Source organism: Sparus aurata, chromosome 5, assembly GCF_900880675.1.
Source record: "Sparus aurata chromosome 5, fSpaAur1.1, whole genome shotgun sequence".
Lineage (NCBI taxonomy): Eukaryota > Metazoa > Chordata > Actinopteri > Spariformes > Sparidae > Sparus > Sparus aurata.
Genome location: NC_044191.1, coordinates 617,981 through 639,792, shown reverse-complemented (window position 1 = coordinate 639,792; position 21,812 = coordinate 617,981). Strand labels below are relative to the sequence as shown.

Below are 21,812 nucleotides of genomic sequence, written 5' to 3'. Positions count from 1 at the left end.
TGTTTGATTAATTTCCCCATTGATTGTTAAATATCTCTCTCTCTCCATGATTGTAGGCTCTTGGAGGACTATCTGCAGGCAATAGAGGGTGTAAAGAAGAACCTGTTGCAGAAGTCTTCACCTAATGGCCTCACCTTTGTTGGAGAGCTCTCACATGGACAGTTTAGCCCTAAAATGGTCAGTAAAGCTGTGTTTCCATGGCAGTACTTGGGTTAACCTCTACTTTGGACTGGTCTTAACTAGGGCTCGGACAACGCGTCGACGTAGTCGACATAATCGATGATATCAATTTGTCGACATGAATAATTTGTGTCGACGTGTCGTCCCAAACAGGAAGTGGTAGTACCTGCGGAGGCTGAGAATAGCCCCTCTCACACAGAGACGCTGCATTAACGCCGCAGCAGCGGTTCGTCAATTCTCCACCGTTGGTCATTTACACAGTGCGAAGCACCGCTGGAATAAAGACAAACCGCCATGTAATTCACACAGAAAGCTGCGCTGCCGCTCCTAAAGAGACGGGACGGTACACGTCATGATGATGACGTTGGGATGTTTCCCAGGTGTCCCCCCTGTCAAACTAAACCCGCGGTTTATAATGTGTAGTGATTGAGAACCCGGCCCCCTAGACATCCTGGAAGGTGAAAGAGTTACGTTTTTCGCGCTAAATTACATTATTACATGACCGCCATCAGTAAACAGGTCGCTGCGTGACTCTGTCACTTACGGGGACGGAGGCTGTTTTCTGGGGGAAAGTTCACTGAAGTCTCAGTCGGGAGGGCTGACCATTGCGGTGATTTCTGTCAACACAACCACTTGAGTGAGTTACGGGTTTTTGTCGGTGACAGACGCTGTTTTTCGGGCAGAAATGTGACGAAGAGTTGGTAGGACAGGCTGGAGGACAGGCGCTGCTCCACCTACAACTGCGGTATTTTTTTCCTCATATAAGTTACCAACGACAGTTACAGTTACAACGTTTTTTTTGGTCATGTAACGTGAAATTAATCGTTAGATTAGTCGACTAATCGGAAAAATTATCGCCAGATTAATCGTTTGAAAAATAATCGCTTGGGACAGCTCTAGTCTTAACTCTTTACATTACTGCCTGACAGACTGACTGCTAACTTTTTTCCACTGCTCTGCTTGAATTCACTGTCACTCCTTACACTCTACCACGCCCTCGCTTTTCCTCGATCCTACACATTCTCCACACCGCACAAACTTGTTGTTTATTAAACGGGGAAATGAGCTTCACTTGAGAAAAGGAAGACTGGGTCGATTGTTGATGACACTCTGCAAATGATTAATGTGTGTGGTGCTTAGAGCAGTTGAGTGTTTGTCTATAGTTCTTTTCAAACCCCCTCTGCACTCACTGTAATTGTCATATTTTGCAGAACTCATGTAACTTGAAAATGCTAAATCACCAGAAACTGCAATGGACCTTGATGGGCACTTAATATTTAAAGCAAAGACAGAAGGCAAACATTTCTGAAAACAAGGTTGAAGTTCTTGGCTTTTTTGCCTAAATTGATAACAAACTATAATCCATTTAAAGATACAATACTCAAAATTGGGATATTTTAGTGTTTCACTTGATTGTTTATTCTTTGACATCTCTGAATTTGTTTGTTTTTTTTGGTTTGTGAATATTTTTGGTCGCTTAATTAAATGAAACACATTTCATTTGACTTCCCTTGCATATCCATGCACATATTCCATATCCCGATATCCCTACCTAGAGGGATTAAACTATATTCAAACCAATTCATCATTAATTCATAAACTAATAATTGAGGTCAGTTTTTGGCACCAGAATTTATTTGTTAACACGGCTGGTTGTTTACTGTCTGTTCTTGTGAGTTTTTTAGGACCATCTAGTGTGTTTCCTGCCGGGCACTCTGGCCCTCGGTGCTCACAACGGCCTGCCTGCTGATCACATGGATCTAGCCAAACAGCTGATGGAGACCTGCTACCAGATGTATGTCCAGATGGAGACTGGCCTCAGTCCAGAGATTGTCCACTTCAACATGCATCAAGGAAGCACCAGAGACATCGATGTAAAGGTAGGTATAGACAGTGCTGTAAGACCGTGAACAGAGTGTCCCTACCAATTTTGCGTCATTCTTGATGAGGGCATTACCTACATTTCTGAGGAGGAAAAAAGTACACGCAAAACATCCCACTGATCACATACTTAATTATCTAATGCTGTTATGGAAAATGCTCTACAGTACAAATGCCGGAAACCAGCAAATGTGACAGAAAACCATCCTATGAATGTTAAGGAAGAATTAGGTTGGTCTCATGATTTACTTTTTATGTCTCCTTTGTATTTTCTTTGATAGCTTGCTGACCGACACAACCTCCTTCGACCAGAGATGGTGGAGAGTCTCTTCTACCTGTATAGGTTAACCAAGGAGCACAAATACCAGGAGTGGGGCTATGAGATTCTCCAAAACTTTAACAAGTACACTAAAGTAAGTAAAGTGAAGGCCGTTACATATTCCTGTTTGAAAGTTTACTGTATTTAAACTGCCTTTCCCCAACAAGTTTCATAACAAACATTTAATATGTTTGACCTGAGGCTTGGAAAAGATACAGCTTGCTAATCTATAGTAAAGCACTAGTTTCACTATTGTAATTATAATAAAACAAATGATAAATCCTGTTGTTTGGGGTCAGGTTTTAAATTTGGCAGAACATGGATGGATATTTATGACCCAATCTGGCTGAACCCATCCATCCATCCATCCATCCATCCATCCATCCATCCACCATGCCACTCACTCACTCACTCACTCACTCACTCACTCACTCTCCCTCATTAACAGTTAGACATTTAACTAAAGGCAGTTTATTCAAAACACTTCAGCTGTGACTGTGCTCATTTACATCGTCAGTCTTAGGAAATAATACATTTTTGCACCCCTATTGTTGATTAAGGTTACGTTTACTAAACTAAATGTTTTGTTCTAAATTCTAGTGAATGGATTGTGTGACAGTGGGCAAATTCTGTGTTTCCCTCAGGTTTCCTCTGGTGGCTACACCTCCATCAATAACGTGCGTGACCCGGACTACCCGAGCCCACGAGACAAGATGGAGAGCTTCTTCCTGGGAGAGACCCTGAAGTATCTGTACCTGCTCTTCTCAGATGACTCCAACCTCATCAGCCTGGACCAGTATGTCTTCAACACAGAAGCTCATCCACTGCCTATATGGCCTTCCACTGCGTGACACACACACCAATACACACAGGAATTCATATGGCAGACAAAATTGCATGTATAAAAACAAACATCTCAGGGTTGGTTTAATACCAAGATAATTCCTTCATTTCGTGTTTCAGTGAGTTAATGTTGTCCAAACAACAATCCTGAACACAGACCACAGATGGAAAAAGCCTACTTTTTACTGTTGGAATCAATTGTTTGATATGTGCTGATAGCCATGGGAAAATGACAAGAGCTTAGTTCAGTTTGCAGCTGAGCTTTATTTATTTATTTGACTGGTCATTTGAAAGAGTAACTGCTGGCGAAGCAGAAGGTTTCTGTCCTCATCCCCACCCAGCATTAGTGAGAAACCTGATTGTGACTTGAATCAAAGATGTCTTAATAACACATTATGTGGATGAAGAGGAGTGTCTTGCTGGACTGATACTAGTGTGAAAACTGATACTGATATTTTCAGTTTCAATGCTCCTAGCGTATATTTGGTTACAGTTCTGCACGTTCTTTTTCTAACATAAATGACTATTTTTATGTCGGAAAGAAAAAACCCTCAAAAACTTTGAGGACTTACTCTTTCACCCCTGCATTGTATTCTGATTACAGTGGAAAGGTTTGTGCCACAGTATGTAGCCCATTATGAAACAAAGCCTGTGTCTGCTCTGGACATCTGACCTCACTGCTGGGAGTGACAGCAGGCTGGTTGCCTTTGTAGCAAAATGTTCCGTGACAGCAGCCAACAGCTGTTTAAACTGAAACCAACTCCTGCCTACTGCACCTACAACCTGATCGCTGTGCTGACACGTCTGAATATGGGTGTGACTCTTGCAGGGATATAAGATAAAGCTAATTCCTCATCACACTGTGTAATATCTGAATTATGTACTCTAGCTAGAGCTATTCTCAGAAGCCCTCCCTCTTGGGACTGTAAACGGGAAATAAAGCTGAGGGCTCCTGGCAGGAGATGACCGTGCCCTCAGTCCATGTATTTGCTGTCTCATGCTTGCGTTCATGTCACACAGGAAATGTGACTTTACTACATGAAAACCCCACATCAGGTCAGGACAAAACACAGCTTGGAGTGTTCACACTGGAACATGATTAATGAGCGAAACCAGGCAGTCGTGCCGTGCAGTGAACGACCAGTACATGTGGAATAAGTTGTTACCCGACTCTGTAATAACCAAAATGTTACATTACAGAGTTGGGTGATATTTGAAATGACTGGATCATAATTGACTGGGAGGTACAGAATATGAACAGATTTTAAGGGTTAAAATATGCCTCCTGAGAGGTTCTTTATAAAGTGATACGCAGTATTTTAATGTTGCAAATCAAGGAGCAGAACAGATTTATGTCCCTATCAGTTTTATGCATTAATATAAGACATTCCTGTTTGGCAGTTGTTTCCATGAACTGTCAATTCATTATCCAGAATGTTAAACTCATGTTAAATATAGACGTGTTTTAATGTGACCTACACTGTGATTTGGTCCATGTTGCCATTTCAGTTATATATGATTTCTGCTTCACTTTTGCCTATCTTGTTTAATTGCTTTGATTCAAAACATAAAAATGCATAACTAAATCTTTATTTAATAGTGGTCTGTGAGGCGTTAATGAAAGCAAACCCTGAATAGGAAATCAACTCCATTTTCCACTCACTGAGCTGAGGTGTTAACACAGTGTGGTGGTGACCTGGTTGGTCATGTTGCCGACAGTGTGGACATTTAACAAATGGCTTGGTGATAAACTGATCTGCGTGGATTGATATGTTACTGATAAACTCATACAATCCCACACAATACTAAAGTCTGGCATGTATGGCTGGCTGAGAACTGCTTAAAATGCAATTGCTTCTTCCAACTTTTTCTGTTCATTCCCGTGTGACACGAATGCAGCATCCATCTGTACTCTGGACCCAGATGACATTGGTCTAATTCCAGTTGTTGCCAAGCAGCAGATTTACCTATTAACTGTGAAGTATTTGTTTTTATGAGAACAGCACTGGATTCTTTGCATCATTGATTTTTGTTGTGAGCAGCTGCTTGTTTCACAGAATGTTCATTTCTTTCTTCCTCTGTAAGGTGTCGTCTACATCTGTTTTTCTTTCAAGTGAGAGACTGGAGTTGTGAGATCATAAATCTAAATTTCACATATTATATTGATTTGTAGTGTATTTTTAAAGTAATACTGACGGTTATCCTGATAAAGTGAGTTCACCTTGTGTTTAGTTTTTGTAGTAGTAGCAGCTTCAGAGCAGTTAGCAGCCATTCCTATGAATCATAGCTCTACTTTTGTTGATTTTAAGAATTTCTATTGAGACCAAACTCCTGTATATTCACTTTTATTTTTGTCCTTGGTGTTGTCTCACGTGTGCCTTTAATGTTGCTTCAGACAACGTTCAGATGACAGGCGTTAACTGTCCATTTCTAGCTCTTTTTACATGTGCATACGTTGCTGATTTGTCGCAGCATACGGTCATTGTGATAACTGCAGATATGTCTATTTTTACCGTAGGACAGTGATAGAACGATTGATATATTTGCAGCAGTCCCCTAAAGCAATCATTAACCCTTTCATGCAACGTGTCTACTACAGTGGACAGATATTTGAAAGCCATTTTTAACCATTTAAGTTGGAGTACGATGTCCTAATCAAGCCTCGTCCACAGTACCTTTTTAAGTATTATCTCTGTTTCTCTACGATATAAGGCATCATATATTCGAAGAGCTGAGGGAAGATGAGATGAACCAAGTCCCTCTGGAATAACTGATGAATCCTCCAGTTGTCAGAAAACCAGATGGCAGAGTAAAATACTCGGTTGTATTAACAAGTAGGCAGGTTTTGTAGCATCTTAAGACCCAGAGGCAAGAGGAAACGCATATCAACGAGGGCAGACCAGGGCTCTCCATCGACTGCTCTTGTTTTAACTCTGTTTCTGTCATGCTCCTTAACTTTCTGTGCCTTCATCAGCAGAGTTTCTGTGCAGTGTAGACTTTCCAGTCATCAGAATTTGCTTTATTGGCCAAGTATGTGTTGTGGTGTACATTACACATAAATAGACATGGTTAGAAATGAGGATGACAAGACCTTCCAGTTGTTCTACCGCTACCTGGGGATAGTGACGAGGGAAACAGTGCTTCTTCCTGTTTAGTTGTGCAGTGACACACCTCCTTTGCTTTGTATTTCCTCCTTCCTGGAAGAAGGAGGAAATAGAGCATTCCTGGAGAAATAGAGTATATTGAAAGCAAGGTTTGTAGGGATTTATAAGCAAAAAATTTGCCAGTTTAATTCATCTATTTAAGTTTAAATAGTCACATCATTTTAAATAATCTTCAGATTTTATCTAAATATAGATTCAATAGGCAGATGCTCTTTGGAGCATAACTTTCACTGGAGTGGAAAGATATGTTTTCAGTCACAAAAAGACAAATATTATTCAAATCTGTTTTTTGATGCATTTCTAACATCTCTGTTGAGTTTAAAAATGAATGGATTTAAGAGTTATTCCAGAATCTCTTGTTTTGTATCATTGGTACTGCAGTGGACACTTGTGTTATTCCATCAAAATCACATTTGTGGGAAAAAAAAGCTATTGCCATGAATAAACAAATAAATTAAATATTTTACTTTGTGCTTTAATACTTGATGCATGATTGATGCATGAAAGGGTTATAAAGGGTTAAACGCTACATAATGCTAATCTCTAGCAGTGTTTGAATTGAAATCCTGCCTAATAAGGGCTCTGTGTGATTCCTCCCTGGATGTATTTCAGCATAATGTCTGAGCCAAAGATGTCCCGAAGATCTAATCAGCCCTGGTGTTTGAATTTGTTTAGGGTGTGAATGATGAAAAGCCATTTTCTCCAAAGCCACCTTTTTCAGGAAAATTAACAAAGGAGATATTTTAAGTGCTTTTGATAACAATTTCATCAGTGTGGGAAGGCTGATACTTATATTTGGTATTCTAGCTGCAGCTAGCAAACAGACTGCTTTAAAAGGAGGTTGCACACAGAGATGCACTCAGCTGTAAAGATACAGAAACAGAGAGAATTAATTTATTTGCTGTCATGACTTTTGCAGTGACACCCCCACAATTGACATTAAAGTGTTCTTCAGCCAGAGTGGAACAACTCAAACCTCATTTAGACCTCATTTATTGCAGGAAAAATCCAGCCTGATGCAGGTTTTACATCTCTTCACATATTTGAACAGCTAAACTCTGGGTCAGTCTTAGAGTAGCAGGAGGCCCCATTAAATGTCCATTCACTGGGCCCCTAAGGAATTATGGGTACTAAATTAGATTTTTTTTCCCAGGGCTATAGAAGTGAACATACACTGCTATTATCTAGAGTAGTCTGGGTCAGTCAATCTTTGGTTACAGAGTGATGCACTATCAAGGATCAACATGTCAAAACAGACTTTTGTGAATTGCACACAAAGTACATTTGCAGACACTGCTGCAGGGACACATGACCTCTGGTTGTAGACCCACATATCCATGTTCTGTTGTAAAATGACTGTAAATAGAAGATTGCTGTACAAAGTTGAACAATGATCTCTTTAATTTCTTGAATTTACAGAAATGGTGCATTTGTTTATGTTTTCACATTTTTACTTTGTCAAACACAAAATGCTTTGTTGATGTCACCTGGCATATAATAAACGCTGGATCTGCTTTAATTTTGAAGAGAAATAAAGAAATTAAAGAGATTTTTTTTAACCGAAACAGAACATTTGTGTCCATTACTGACCTAAAACAGTTTCTGGAAGAGGTAGTGATAGACAGATGAAGCCTTTTGAAGGTTAACGGCTTGCTTTTTGTTTGTGCTTAACCTACTGCAGCCTGTCAAGACGGGCCGAAGCAACACCAACACACCTCGATATCAATAGTTTGTCTTGTGTGTGTGTGTAATCCAAGTTCAAGAAAGCCTTGTCATTAAATGAGAAGTACCACATTTAACATAGAAAAAGAAAAAAAAAAGATGGGAAATATTTCTGCTGTGAAACATTATTGTACTTTAGTCTGAGTGCCACTGAAGGCACAGGTGTTTGAACTCGAAGGTTGATTTTTATGTGACATTTCATGTGTATCCAATGTGATTGGAGTGTAATAATCATTAAAGTCGGAGTGATAATCATTGAATTAACCTTAATTTCTTGATATTACATAATTTAGGATTATGTCTTTCTATTGTGCCGCTACGTTTGAAGCTTTGGCCAACATTGGTAACCAGAGATTCTACATTGGATAAAAGCCCTGGCACAATATCTTGAAATGGGCTTCAGAGCTTTGCTATCATCCACCAATCTCCGATCAGAGCATGATGGGATAGCCTACAGTGCGAGCTGACGGGGTAGAGTTTAAAAAAATGATCTGTAAGGAGTTTAAAATAGAGGTGCTGTACAATCACACTTAACATCTGTCATATTGTGAATAAATGTGGTTTTCAGCTCCTGACACAGTGCTCCATCCCTTGATTTGGACCAATTTTACCAAATGATCACAAACAGCTGAAACAATAGTAAACTGGACTCTGATTGACTCCATGGATCCTCTTAGTGAGGGAGGTGTTTGTGTCTGGAGCTCTCAACAATGTGTGCTTATACATGCTGATGATGATGACACATTGTCTTGTGTTCACTCTGACTCAATTATACCTTGTAGCTAAATTCACACTCCACTATACTAACGCTTAAGTCTACACTGTAGAGCTTAAGTGATAAGTCAATCAAGACATTGGTGGTGACAATCAAATGATCACTGAAGGCAACATTTAAAGGCTTCATAGCTTTAGGTTTCACTAAAAATCTTTCTGAATACATCAGCTTAGACTTAAGAATATTGTTACAGGTCTTTAAGCTGTTTTCTGATGCATGCAGACGAGAGCTGTAACTGACAATTATGTTCATTATCTATCACTCTGCCTGTTACGTTCACAGTAAATGGATTATGTTTAGTCCATAAAATGTCTATAAAATTGTGAAAAGTCCAATGTTAAGTCAAATTGCTTATTTTGGCCAGTCCAAACCCCATGCTCATTAATGAGCAAGAAAAGCAGTAAATCCTCACATTTCAGAAGCTGAAGCCAGAAAAAATTTGACATTTATGTTTTAAAAAAAGGGTTTAAACAATGAATGTATCATGAAAATAGTTGGCAATACATTTAAACTTGACTGCTGTTTGTCAAAAAAAAAGAAAAGAAAAATGTCACTTTATTTTGTTGCTCCTGGAGCTCTCTCCTCTGTCCACTGAGAGCAGCTCCTCCATTCCTGCTGTGGATTTTATTGAGGGACATTACTGCACATGGACAAAACTTAGGTCAGACAAATGTACTCAATTTTGGCTCATCTACACTGACTACAGTTAGGGAGCATAATGGAACTGGGACTGAATATTTTCTTCACAACTTGGAGTATATATAACTTGTGGTTTGACAGGAAATGATAACAGCTGGTCTTGTGCAGTTTCAGTCCTAAACCGAACTGGACCTGTGCTTTAAGGCATTGATCTGGTCCTCTCCATCTTCACCCATTGTGCAATGAGGTCTGCTTCAGTCTTCCTGGCACTGATTACTGACACTGGATCAGCATCATTAGATCCTCTGCATAAGAACACAGTAATGTCAGGTTAGATTTTCACAACAACAACAAAAACATTCAAGTCTCTCCAGGGGCAGCAGGCTTCAGTACCTCAGATCCAGATGATGGGCTCCTCCAGAAATATTGACCGCTATGAGTGATGAGCTCAACGACTTGCGCACCTAAAGAGCAGAGAGCTGATTAAGTGAAAGCGTGACCTCACAGTTTACTGAGGTGTATTCAGCTGGTCACCTTAATGTCTTACCCCTCCGTTTGCCCACGGGTCCAGATCTCCATTGGAGAAGATTATGTTGCTTGCTGTGGAGAGGGCTGAACACACACAGCTCATTAGAAACAAGAACACAAGTCCAGATACATACAGCTTAAGGGAACTCTCAGGAACTAACTGGACTTCTAACTTAGACTTTGGGGTTCATTAGTATTGAGTACTCACCGTCACCCCAGAATTGGGTTTTGAGCCAGTCTGGTCGTGGAACCACAGCCCAGCGTTTGGCACAGTACAGCTCACGGTCTTTCTCAGTGAAGGCCAAGGGAGGAAACATGTCCGTCACATTGTTGCTCTCGTAGCACAGATCAATCTCCGTGCATGCCTGCAATCACAACAGAGGCAGGGGACGTGTCCGCGTGATCGACAGTTTAAAGATTAAGCACCAGAGCTGAATGGGCTATATTTCTTTTGTCAGATTAAAATTCTGTTTGTCAAAAAAGCCTCATGGCCTTCATCAGCACGGGAGTAAAATAGAAGTCATGTCAGATATATTCAGAAGTTTGCAGGTGATTTGATTCAAGTGATTAACTTCATAATCTTTTCTTGACTAAGTGTCACTAGCCGTTTTTAAACAGAGTCTCCGCGTCATCTCCGGAGCGGTGATTCGCCAATTCTCCGCCGATGGTGATTCACACAGAGTGAAGCATCTCCGCCTTCACGTGTGTTATTCACACAGAAAGCCGGCGCTGCGGCTCCTAAAGAGGCGTGACGGTACACGTCATGTTGATGACGTCGGTGTTTCCCAGGTGTTCCCCTGTTAATCCAAACCCGCGGACAGTTTATAATCATATGGATGTTGTTATAATGTGTAGTGATTGAGATCCTGAACCACCAAACTTCCTGGAAAGTGACGGAGTGAAGTTTTTCATGCTAAATTACATAATTATACATAATCACCGTCAGTAAACAGGACGCTGTCTGACTCTGTCACTCGCGGGGATGGAGGCTGTTTTCTGGGAGAAAGTTCCCTGAAGTCTCGGTCAGGAGGGCTGACGGTCGCGGTGATTTATTTTCATCACAAACACTCAGTGAGTTGAAGTTTTTGCTGGTGACAGACGCTGTTTTTCGGGCAGAAATGTGACGAAGAGTCAGTAGGACAGGTGGGAGGACAGACAGGAGGACAGACGCTTCTCCACGTACAGCTGTGGTATTTGTTTTCCTCATATAAGTTGCTAAAGACAGTTACAGTTACTACGTTACTGTTGTTCGGTCCTGTAACGTTGCTTTGTGGTACATTTCTCTGTATTTAGTTGAGTGAAGGACCTGTGTAGTTATCAGACTGTCAGACCGACACGCCCTCGCTCCGTGCCTCCGGATTATCCGTTCACACTGGGACGGCTCACCAATAATGCGGCCCTGATACTACCTCCAGAGGAGGATCAGCGCCGGAGCCAAATCTCCCCCCTCTCCACATCTGAAACTTTCACACAGAGGACGGCGCAGAGAATTGGCGCAGGATCCCCGCATGCAAACGGCAGTGTGAAAGAGGCTACTGACTGAAAAAGATTAAATGCTGTACACGATCTCATGCAATTTGACAGTTCTAGCCGAGGTTACAGGTTCTGTAATAGACATTCTGTTAATTAACATGTGATCCTTTAAACCAATTGCCTACCGACTCCTGTATTAGACTGCATGACTTCCATTTCCCTCAATGCTCTGATGAAAGGCAGTGAGGCTGAAATGTTGGCCAGAATAAATTTGTGAAAATTAGATAAGTCAACTGTGTCCTCAAGATTTGTGTGCTCACCCTAAACCTTTGGATATTCAGCAGCTGAAACAATCTGTTGTCACATTTCTTTTAATACTGTAGACTGACACTTTTATTCTAATGGATATGCTTTTATAACATGTGATATTCCAGCTGTATTTCAAGTGAGAACTTTCCATTACCGATGTGTGCCAGTTCATCTGATACATCCAGGAAGAGCTTCATGAAGTCAAAATGAAACTATTCCTGTACTGAAGTTACATGTTTCATGTTCAGACAGTTATTGTTAAATTGTTACCTCCTCATATTGGTATCGTTATCAGACCCAAAAATCTAGCATTGGTCAGGCTCAAGTAGAGACAGGAAGGAAAGGAGGCATCTTGTGGAGTAGTGTTGTGGGGACACTTTTAAATGACTACATTAAGCGACAAAGTACACTGACTACAACACAAGCACAGTCGTTTTGCAGCTTTTGACTAGTTGATCTGGAAAAATCTCAATGCGAATGCTGTGTTCACAACTGTCCAAGCAAACTGATCATCTGAAAGGGAAACACGTGCATCCAACAAGTCAGGCATGAATACACCCTTAGAGTTTACGGATACAAACCTGAGAAGATTATATGCTGGCATTTTGATCAGATTACACAGAAGTACTACAGTGCTGTGCAGGTGTGTATGTGGGTGTTGGGGTACCTGGTAATCCCAGGCCAGGCTGTCAGAACCCAGTCCACAGCCAGTGGGATCAGCACACTCCAGATACAGACTGTACAGGTCAAAACAGGTCAGCACCCCAGTAGAGTTGTACACAATCCCTGCAGGATACATCGGGGGAGGTTATTTAGGTTCCTTGAAGATCAGGTAGATCCTGCTCAGCATCAGTTTACAATATAAATAAAAGCCTCATTTTCATTCATTTATTTGTTGGGGTCACAGAGATTTGGACTGTTGCGCAGCAGGTTCTCTGTGATCTTAAGGGACTGCACAGACTTTTACTTTTCCACACAGTCAGCAGTCCAGCAGGAAGAAGCCAGAAGAACACAGGCAGAGCAGTGCAGTCAGAACACCAACAGAAGAACACAAGCAACTGGAACCAATTGTATTTCAAGGAATGTGAAGTTGGCCACTGCCCTCTAGTGTCTGCTGACATGAAATACACCCAACATTGACACACTTCTCATTTGCCAGCATCTCAAATATACACAATCCAGTCTGAATCAGAGTGGCAGCTTTCAATAAGGTTCAGTGTTAATGTGTCTTACCTGCAGTGTTCCTCAGGTTAGTGAGCAGGTCGGGTCCACTCAGCATGGTTTCACACGCCACCTGAAAAACACATCAAACATTTCTTGTTAACATCTCACTCCTGTTAGTCTTGTCATATCCACTTCTTTATGATTGTGTTATATATATATTCATGGTACAGATTTGTGTTTTTTAATTAATCTATGTAATATATGACATTATTTTGTGTACCCTACAGACTTGTTGTCATTTTGTATGCATCTTTTATACTGTAACTGTACAACTGTGTGCACCTTCATTTAAAACATCCGTATGTGCTGCAGCTACTGGTTCTCCCAGCCTGCATAATATCAGTAACGTTGAAGAGTCATATTTACTAAAGCCTGACTGATTATTCTTTGATTAACTTGTTAACAAACTATATGAACTTGTTAATGAAATGGTTATTATAGTTATTACAGTTATTCTTAATGCCTGTCACTGAATGGCATTGCGATTAAATGCTGTACAGGATTTTACAGCTATCATAGTATTATTCATCTTATCTATTCACTCAAACATTTATCACATACACTAAAGGCCATGTATTGTGTTATGTATGTATTCCCTCTTTCTTCAGTTAGTGTTAGCTGCTTTTAGCACGTAACTTCCTCTTGTTACTGTGTGCGCTTGCTCTCTGAAAAAGCTTTGCAACGCTGACACTGTTCCTCAAAACATATCTTTCTTTCTGTACTGACATTTCTCTCTACTAATGGACCATCATATAAACCTTACCAACATGAATATATCGGCAGTAAGCTCATCAATATTGATATACATCTGGGAAATGTATCGTCTGAGCTCTAATACTTGACCAAGAAGTGGAACTGCAGACAGCAGCCCCACTAGAGGTCCACAGCTGTTGTTGGAACCGCTGGTTTTATTTGGTCATTACAGCCTGGGAGAGCTGAACATAGAGTGTGGACTCTGTAAGTTTCTCTTCTGCTTTCAGATTAGTTTCAGTCTATGTGATGTTGCATTTCAAAGCAGTGATTTGCAGTATTAAAAGAAAGGCTGTGTGTACCTTGACAGGGTTGGCAGGCATGTTGCCCATGAAGTGCGTGCTGTAGGGGTAATCCAGCATGGCCATCAGAGTGAAGGCGTTCCTCAGCAGACCATTCAGCTGGTGGATGTCCTGAGCAGATGATGGAGGCTTACACAGGAGGAACTCTGACTGGATGCGTATATAATCTGGAGACAGCATCAGAGTTACTACATCTCCATGACAATGTTTCCCTTTCAAACCAGAGAGCAATGCCTCCGAGGTCAGGAGAACTTCTTGACAAACAATCAGGTTGACTTGAGACAAATCCAAGTGCCATCGCTGCCTAAGCAACATAATGTAGTCAGACATTTCCTTTCATTGTCACAGATTTACCTTGGTGCTCAGCTAACTCTTTCAGCTGATGAAAAGCTCCTCTCACAGCATCTGTGCATTCAGGGGCTACACTCTCAAAATCCTTTGAAAGAGGAACAAAGATCATTATCCAACTTGCATATGTTTGAGTGAACCAATTAAATACAATGTTTTCCAAAACAGCTCTAACAGTTTCAGGGACAACAGGGACACTGGGAAGATAGAAGGACAGATTTGTCTTTCTCACTAAGAAGCAGGCTGAATACAAAAAGAAGAGCATGGATGCACTTACAGCTGTGACATCTCTGAAAAACTGCCTGGAGTCTCCCAGCCCAGCAGTGGACAGTATGGGGGCACTGGCAGCCAGAGCTCCAGCCACAACGTTGGGATACTTGAGCCTCATATAGACTGACAGCATTCCCCCGTAACTGCAGGAAGAGATGAGACAGCTAAACAGGAAGCACTCCAAGATGAGCGAATAAGAATAAATAAAGAATTTCTAACTTTTATTTTAGAAGCAATCTTGTGTCATGTCTGTCCTGAACTGGACTGAGGAGTAACTGGGTTACTGCCAATTTGGAAAATGATAATCTTATATCTGAAAGAAAGGAAACATTAATCACTGATGCATTCCCTTCATAAGATTGAAAGAACAGGGAGAGAACAGCTCAGATCACACTCTGAAAGCTGACACTGCAGCTCCTGTTAGATCTGGTATCTGGTTCTAACCACAGTTACACCTGGACGTGTGAAGTATATCCAAAGTATCAGAATAGCTGCAGTTTCAACTTTGGCTTAATGTATTTCTTTGCAAAATGGCACAGGAGCGCACCTGGCCTGTTACACATCTTCAGGTGGTGAAGGCAAGTTCATAGCAACCACAGCTGACATGATTAGTATTTTCTGAAAGGCTTCTAGTAGAACCTTCTTTCAGACAACCGTTACCTGCACTACAGAGCAGGCTCTACTGAGCATGGTGTGGTCTGTCACACTTTGAGTGATACTTCAGTTTGCTTCAGTGAGCTGAGACACTGTCCCTTTTTTGGGAGGGGCAGCCAGTGACACAAACATTTCTTGAGAACCACACAATAGAAACACCATGATTCTAAACAACTTTTAATATAACAGCAAACAATAAAAGTCTGGGTCACTACCAATCCACATGTGAGCAGCTGACTGTCACTTTGTGCATCATATTGATTGGTTTGACTTATGCCATTTGTACATAGTACTGTTAGGTGCTCGTATTTGTTGCATAATGGTTTTTATCTGGTTAAAAGGTTAATCCAAAAATAAAATGCCCCTACAGTTTGATTGACACCTCTCTGAAGCGGTTTCCACAAGAAGTCAACATGAAGGTGGGATTTGTTCTGGGTTCAGATGCAACAATGAATCGATGTCTGCTTGCTTATTTGAGTCTGTTCTGCTTTCTTTCCTCCTCTCTGACTGTAAACGAAATGTCTTTGGTTTGTGGACAAAACAGACAAGACATTTGAGGACGTAATTTGGGGTTTTGTGAAACAGTGACTGACATTTTTCAGAACTTTTTATAAACCAAACAACTAATACATTATTTGTAAAAAGTCTGTATATCAAGTATCCAAAGATTATGCCTCACTTCCTCTTTGTGCACCTTCTTTATAAAATTCAGTTGTGCACTATGGCCAAAATATATCAAATGGAAGAAACCAGTAGGTTTAATGATTTCAGTCAACGAATCAGAGGTGGAGTGTTGCTGCTCTCAACCCTTTCTTTTGGTTTATGTGTGAAACTCAGTGAGGTTTGAAACCTGCTCACTAAAATCAACTCTACTCTGCTTTGATCACACAAGAAGATGTTATTTCTTGAAGGGGACACAAAAAAGCCACATATTCAAGCTTAATGTGAACAGCCAGTATTGGACAGATTTTTCATATAAGAAATGAAAACTTGTGAGATGCTTGACAACAAGTCACACAAGTGACAAACTGTGAGAGCAGTGTTGGGCAAACAGATCATACCTGCCTCCAAACACGATGACAGGGCAGTGCGTGGCTGCCAGCTGCTGTTTCAGCTCAGTGATCATGACAGCGTAGTCAGCGAGGGCCTGCTCCACTGTCAGCAGGCTGATCTCAGGGATGTTGAAGGATTCTTTGCCAAACGGCAGAGATTTACCATAGTACCTCTGAAAGAGGGAGAGGAGGACGAAAGTGTTCAAGGTTAATTACATTTTCAAAACAAAATCAGGCAGTGTCAAACTGCAGTGTAGCCGAGCTCCAGTTCTCCAGCTCCACATTCTTCCATTGTCATTTGTATTATATGACTTTCTTAACGTCTGCCACATAAGCCGGTAGGTATCTGAATGTTTCATTACTGAATTTAAAGATCTTTGACTCTAGTGCCTGAAACAAAACTACACACTAAATCTTTTCAGTGATTTTTCAAGCAAAAATGTCAAACACTTGCCGGTACCAGCCTCTTCATTATAACAATGTGCAGTCTTTGTCTGTTGGACTGTTTGGTGGTGGAAATTAGAAGACATCACTTGGCGCTACGGGAAATTGTAGTGAGCATTTTTCACCTAAACGATTCATTGATCGATTGTGTAAACCAATCATCAGATTAATTGATAATAAAAGCAATTGTTAGTTGCAGCCCTAGTTGACGACCACAATGAAAAGCAGCATATTAAAAACATAGCCTTTGTGTGTTTGTGTATCAGAGAGAGGACATGCAGCATAATGAAAGCTGCTGAACAAAAGACTGCATTAACAAGATAAGCCTACTTCTTTCTTGTCAACAGTGTAGTCCCACATATGACATCCTGCTCCTGTCAGGAAGACTCACTAGAGCATCATATAGCAGTACACTGTAGGTTTGTGAGCCATTATTTAACATGTATGTCCTCAATAGGAACAGATGAAGTGTGGGAGAGCCACAGACAGGGTAAGTACTGAGAGGCATATTGAGAGTAACACATTGTTGACTCTATGAACAAAGAAACTTTAGTTGGGCTGTGAATCAGTATGTGACAGTTTTCTGTATACATTTTGACACATTATTCAAATTAAGTTGATAAAACCTGTGTTTCTATACAACCCCTTAATTCGCTTAACAAAATACAATCACATTTCTCAAATGTTAAATACTGTGTAAAGCAGCCACACAATAAGTCTTAGCAGTCTTAGTGACGGCTGTATCACTGACTATATGGTGAATGTAAAAAATGTGAAAGTGGCTGAAAAGTTATTAAAGTTTGAACTGCAACTGTGTAGAAGTATGAATGCTGTGAAAAAGTTTAATTGATGTGAGAAAGTCCTGATCTTTGTGAACGTTTCACAGTTTGAATGAGGTTTCTATAAGAATGTATGAAGGAGGGAGAAGAGTTGGAAGATGAGTGGGTCAGAAGTGATTGCTCATTGACTACCGTTATAACAGCGATGTGAAAAAGCTTCAAAGAAAGTTGAATATTTTCAAAAGTTTGAATGGGATTTGAAAGATGAATACAACCCTGGAAATTGTGGAATATTTCAGAGTTTGAATGGAGTCTCTATCTGGAAGCATGAATGACTATATGAGCTTTGAAAATGCTTGAAAAAGTTTGAAAATGGGGGATTGTTTGAAAATTCAGTAATCTGCTTGAATGAGAAAAAGTTCACCAAAAAATGTCAAATATTTCTGAAATTATGAATGATATCAGTAAGAAAAATAGACATGATCAATTCCCAATTGAGAATAATATTTTGGAGTTTGAATGGAGTGAAAATGTTGAAAAAATTGGAACGAGTTCAGTACTTGTACTCCAAAACACCTGTTAACCTGTTTAAACGTGTTAAATTAGCAGTTACTCTTTCATTAAGAGATACTGGCACTTGTACTTGAGCCCTTTTATTTCATGCTACGTAAAAACATTTCATTACATTTCAGAGGCCTTTTTAGAACATAATTCATCCTTAAGTTCAGGGCCAAAATATCAGACCCGGAAGATATACTAATAAGAAAATTAAAGAATTCTGTGTGCAGAAGAACATAATCGTCCATCAGTGGTACATTTGGGGCAGACAGATGTGATGTCACTATAGGCGGTTTTCAATGTAATTCAATATCAGAGGGCCCCATCCTGCTGAAGAACCTCTTTTTCCCTCTAAATTACATTTAATGATGAAACTGCACTTTATTCTCTGATTTATTGTTTCAAAGTCCTGAAAGTGTTTGTTTTTTTTAATCTTGGTTTTGTAAGGTGTCCTCGGTGCTATGATAGGCCCACAGTTACACCAGCTGATTAGAGTTTGTAAAGGTGTTTAGTTTGGTGGTGGAAACAACACGACCTTGTAAAAGAAGCTATGCAATATTGTCCTTGGAGGGTTGTGGGAGTGAAAATCAGCTGATGGTATGAGTCAAACGTCAACCATCCATTTCCCATTTTCCTTTGTCACATGACCTGTAAAGTCTACTCATAGATGATGATATTACTGTTTTATGAGGTGCACCAGTGTTTTCTTACATGTTCAGCGAATATGACCAAGGCTCCCTGCTGAGCAGCTAATTCTGTGATGAATCCAGAGTTGAGTGCAAACTCCCAGATGTCTCCCTCATTGCCAGTGTAGAAGAAAATGGGACCATGGCCTCTGTGCCAGTACTCATCTTAAAGCAGAGGGAAAACAGAGCACAATGACTCATTTGGTCATGTGTTCCTTTTGGTTTAAAATGGGACACTGGTCTCACCTGTGATCAGGTAACGCTGACTGAATGTCAAGTTGCCCATGCTGTTAAAGTTGAAGTGGTCCAAGGTCTGACTGAAATACTTCTCTGTGAACTGGGGTCCTCTCTTGATTCCATCCTGTTTGCTCCACTGTAAAAAATAAATGTACAGAGCACATTATATTATACTCATTTATTCAGTAATTCACAACAGGCTGCACACACCGGGCGTTTAAAAAGGAGAATATAACAGGATCTTTTCTCACTACAAGGTCACGGACCTTTCAGAAGTTACGTCACACCAACCAAACTCCATTCAGAAACTGCAGATGTGTTACAGCCTTACGAGCATGCGGACCATTAGAAGATGGAGCGTTATCGTCAGACCTGTGATTACAGTTTTTGCCTAACGCTTAAACACTAAAAGTGGTTGCTATGCCCAAAGCATCACAACCTCTAACTTTGGTGACCATGCCCTTAACAACAGCACCAACCCTGTAAACACAATATATGCTTTGCACTGTATTTGAAATTCTCCAACATACTTCTTGCAAAACACTACACACTGTTTTTACATAAGACACATTGTTCAGAAAGGAAGACTCATGCAATCTTTGGGAAAACACATCTATTTAAAATACAAAACACAACTAAAATTGGAATAGCACACAGACTCACACACATGAAAAGATTTAAAATCTAATTGTAGAGCAATCAGTCTAAGCCATAGCACTACAAATACACCTGATGTGAGCTCAGCTCCTTTGTGCCAACTTTGGAAACATGGAGGCAGAAAGAGGAGGAGGGAGAGTAAGAGCAGCAGCAGGACGAGGAAGAGGACGAAGAAGAGGAGCAGGCAACAGTGACACTGCATCACCACTCCATCCTCGGTCCCTACAACACAGCCCTCATTATTCTCTTTCTGGACACACTTCATGACACAGTAGTCCAGGACGGGCCAGAGCAGCCCCAGTTTGTTGTCAGTCTAGGATAATGTCAGTTTCCATCGGGCTGCTCTGGTCCGGGACTGGTTCACCAACCATCATAGATTTATTGCACTCAACTTGCCACCATACACCCCATTTTTTTAAAGATTTTTTTGAGGCATAGACACCTTTATTTGACAGTGGATAGAGAGAGAGGGTGTGACATGCAGTAAAGCTCCTCTGGCTGGATTTGAACTAGGGTCCACTGCGTACATGGCATGCACTCTAACCACTTGACTACCTGTGCAGCCCATACACCCCATTTTGAATCCAATTGAGGAGTTCTTTTCAGCATGGTGCTGGAAATTTTATGACCGACATTGAGGTGAGGTCCATACAGGGTTGATACGGCATGCAAGGTGATATTTCCCCCGTTGCTTGGCAAGGGAGGACATTGCCTGTGATGTGGATGAGGTGATGTGGCCAAATGCCAACAGGAGACAGGATCCACAGCCTAAATGTCTTCCAATAGTTCCCTTACAACACTAAGTTTTGTAGAACATTCTAGTTGTACCATGTCTTTGTGTTTTTTTTTACTTTTGCAAAAACATGAAAAAAAAACAAAACCCTGAAGTGTCTCCAATTTGTTTTCATGTGTCTAGATCAACTGTAGTGGATCAATCTTTCACAGAAAAAAAAATCTGTATGAGACTTTTAAAGTCAAAAACCATCCAAAGTCCTGAATCCAGCTGTTTTGCATAAAGCACATCTGTGTGTTGTTGCTGTGAGGAAAGAGTCAAACAAAGGTGCATGTGTTTAATGTTTTGATGCTAAAAACTGTTTTGAAATGGGATTGTTAGGTTTTGTTTCAAGAGTTTCATTTTGCCGTATAAGTTAGGAGTTTATCTACATGTGCTTTGTCTTACTCGACCTGTGTGTTAAGTTATGACACAGTGAGCCAAAGTCTGCAACATGTGTGGAAGCATTCGGCAAAAACTGTAAAGTCAGTCTTCTGTCCTCTCTTCAGCTTCCAGCTGACTCAGCAGATAGCAGTAGCGTTATTCACATTACTTCGGCGACACATATACTTCAATTCATTTCATCTAGCACTTCACATCTTTGAATAAAGGCATGGCTTCATGAGTGATTTGTATATCATTAATTATCATTAACATTATTAGTAATATTTTAAGTCATTGTTCATGCCAGCAGCGGACACTGACGCAGAGCAGACAGGTCTGAATGGACTTTTCTCCAGAGCGGAACTGAGATCCGACAGAAACAGTCACAGACGTCACAAAGTGACTCGTTACCTGAGAAGAAGTCCCCGTGAGTCCCCGCAGCAGCTGCACCGGACACAGGCTCACTGTCACCGTCAGAAACACTACGATCCTCCTCATGCTTCCCTCAGAGCGCTCCAAACACTACTGACCGCACTCCACTTCACTGGAAAATCTGCACCGCGCCTGCGCACATCGCACGTGTCACATGACTTGTGTTATGATCAATGCTGAGTTCAGTGCGTCTCGTAAATTCTGGTATTCTGCTTTTATACCTCCAATCAGCTGAAACAATATAACAGAGGAGAGAAATGAGACCAAGAAAGAGAATTTCTTGATTTGACGTTTCATCTTGGCCTACATTACCTACAATGCAATTTAGCCACTGACCGACATCACTAGAGGCAATTTACAATTTCTTACATGCAGGTTCCTCTGGAGCCACAAAAGGTCCACTACATTTTTCACATATGCAGTTGTACTC

At 40.7% G+C, this 21,812-nt stretch overlaps 2 protein-coding genes across 3 annotated transcripts in view; one reads left to right on the top strand and one right to left on the bottom strand.

Moving 5' to 3' along the window:
• man1b1b (mannosidase, alpha, class 1B, member 1b) overlaps positions 1 to 7,952 on the top strand; it is a 41,838-nt gene extending 33,886 nt beyond the window's left edge. For both annotated transcript variants that reach the window (XM_030416129.1, XM_030416130.1), the window contains 4 exons: positions 57 to 177; positions 1,866 to 2,060; positions 2,343 to 2,474; positions 3,025 to 7,952. In XM_030416129.1, the coding sequence (XP_030271989.1) occupies positions 57 to 177; positions 1,866 to 2,060; positions 2,343 to 2,474; positions 3,025 to 3,231 (655 nt within the window). In that variant the 3' untranslated portion in view covers positions 3,232 to 7,952. The remainder of the gene's footprint in view (positions 1 to 56; positions 178 to 1,865; positions 2,061 to 2,342; positions 2,475 to 3,024) is intronic.
• On the bottom strand, positions 7,774 to 21,527 carry dpp7 (dipeptidyl-peptidase 7). Its single transcript, XM_030416131.1, has 13 exons — positions 21,362 to 21,527; positions 19,147 to 19,273; positions 18,926 to 19,065; positions 16,443 to 16,606; positions 14,735 to 14,870; positions 14,464 to 14,545; positions 14,110 to 14,276; positions 13,067 to 13,127; positions 12,501 to 12,619; positions 10,260 to 10,416; positions 10,071 to 10,135; positions 9,917 to 9,987; positions 7,774 to 9,828 (listed from the first exon to the last, which is right to left on the bottom strand). The coding sequence occupies exons 1-13, from the start codon at positions 21,446 to 21,448 to the stop codon at positions 9,723 to 9,725; spliced, it is 1,482 nt and encodes a 493-aa protein (XP_030271991.1). The 5' UTR covers positions 21,449 to 21,527; the 3' UTR covers positions 7,774 to 9,722.
• Positions 21,528 to 21,812: the final 285 nt, after the last annotated feature.

Excerpts from the sequence above, each read along its gene's own strand:
- dpp7 (XM_030416131.1), bottom strand. The coding sequence starts at position 21,448 with ATGAGGAGGATCGTAGTGTTTCTGACGGTGACAGTGAGCCTGTGTCCG. Across the intron at positions 13,128-14,109 it reads TGCCTGCCAACCCTGTCAAG|GTGGCGTGTGAAACCATGCT; the intron begins GTACACACAGCC and ends TGTGTTTTTCAG. Across the intron at positions 9,829-9,916 it reads GCCCATCATCTGGATCTGAG|AGGATCTAATGATGCTGATC; the intron begins GTACTGAAGCCT and ends GTTCTTATGCAG.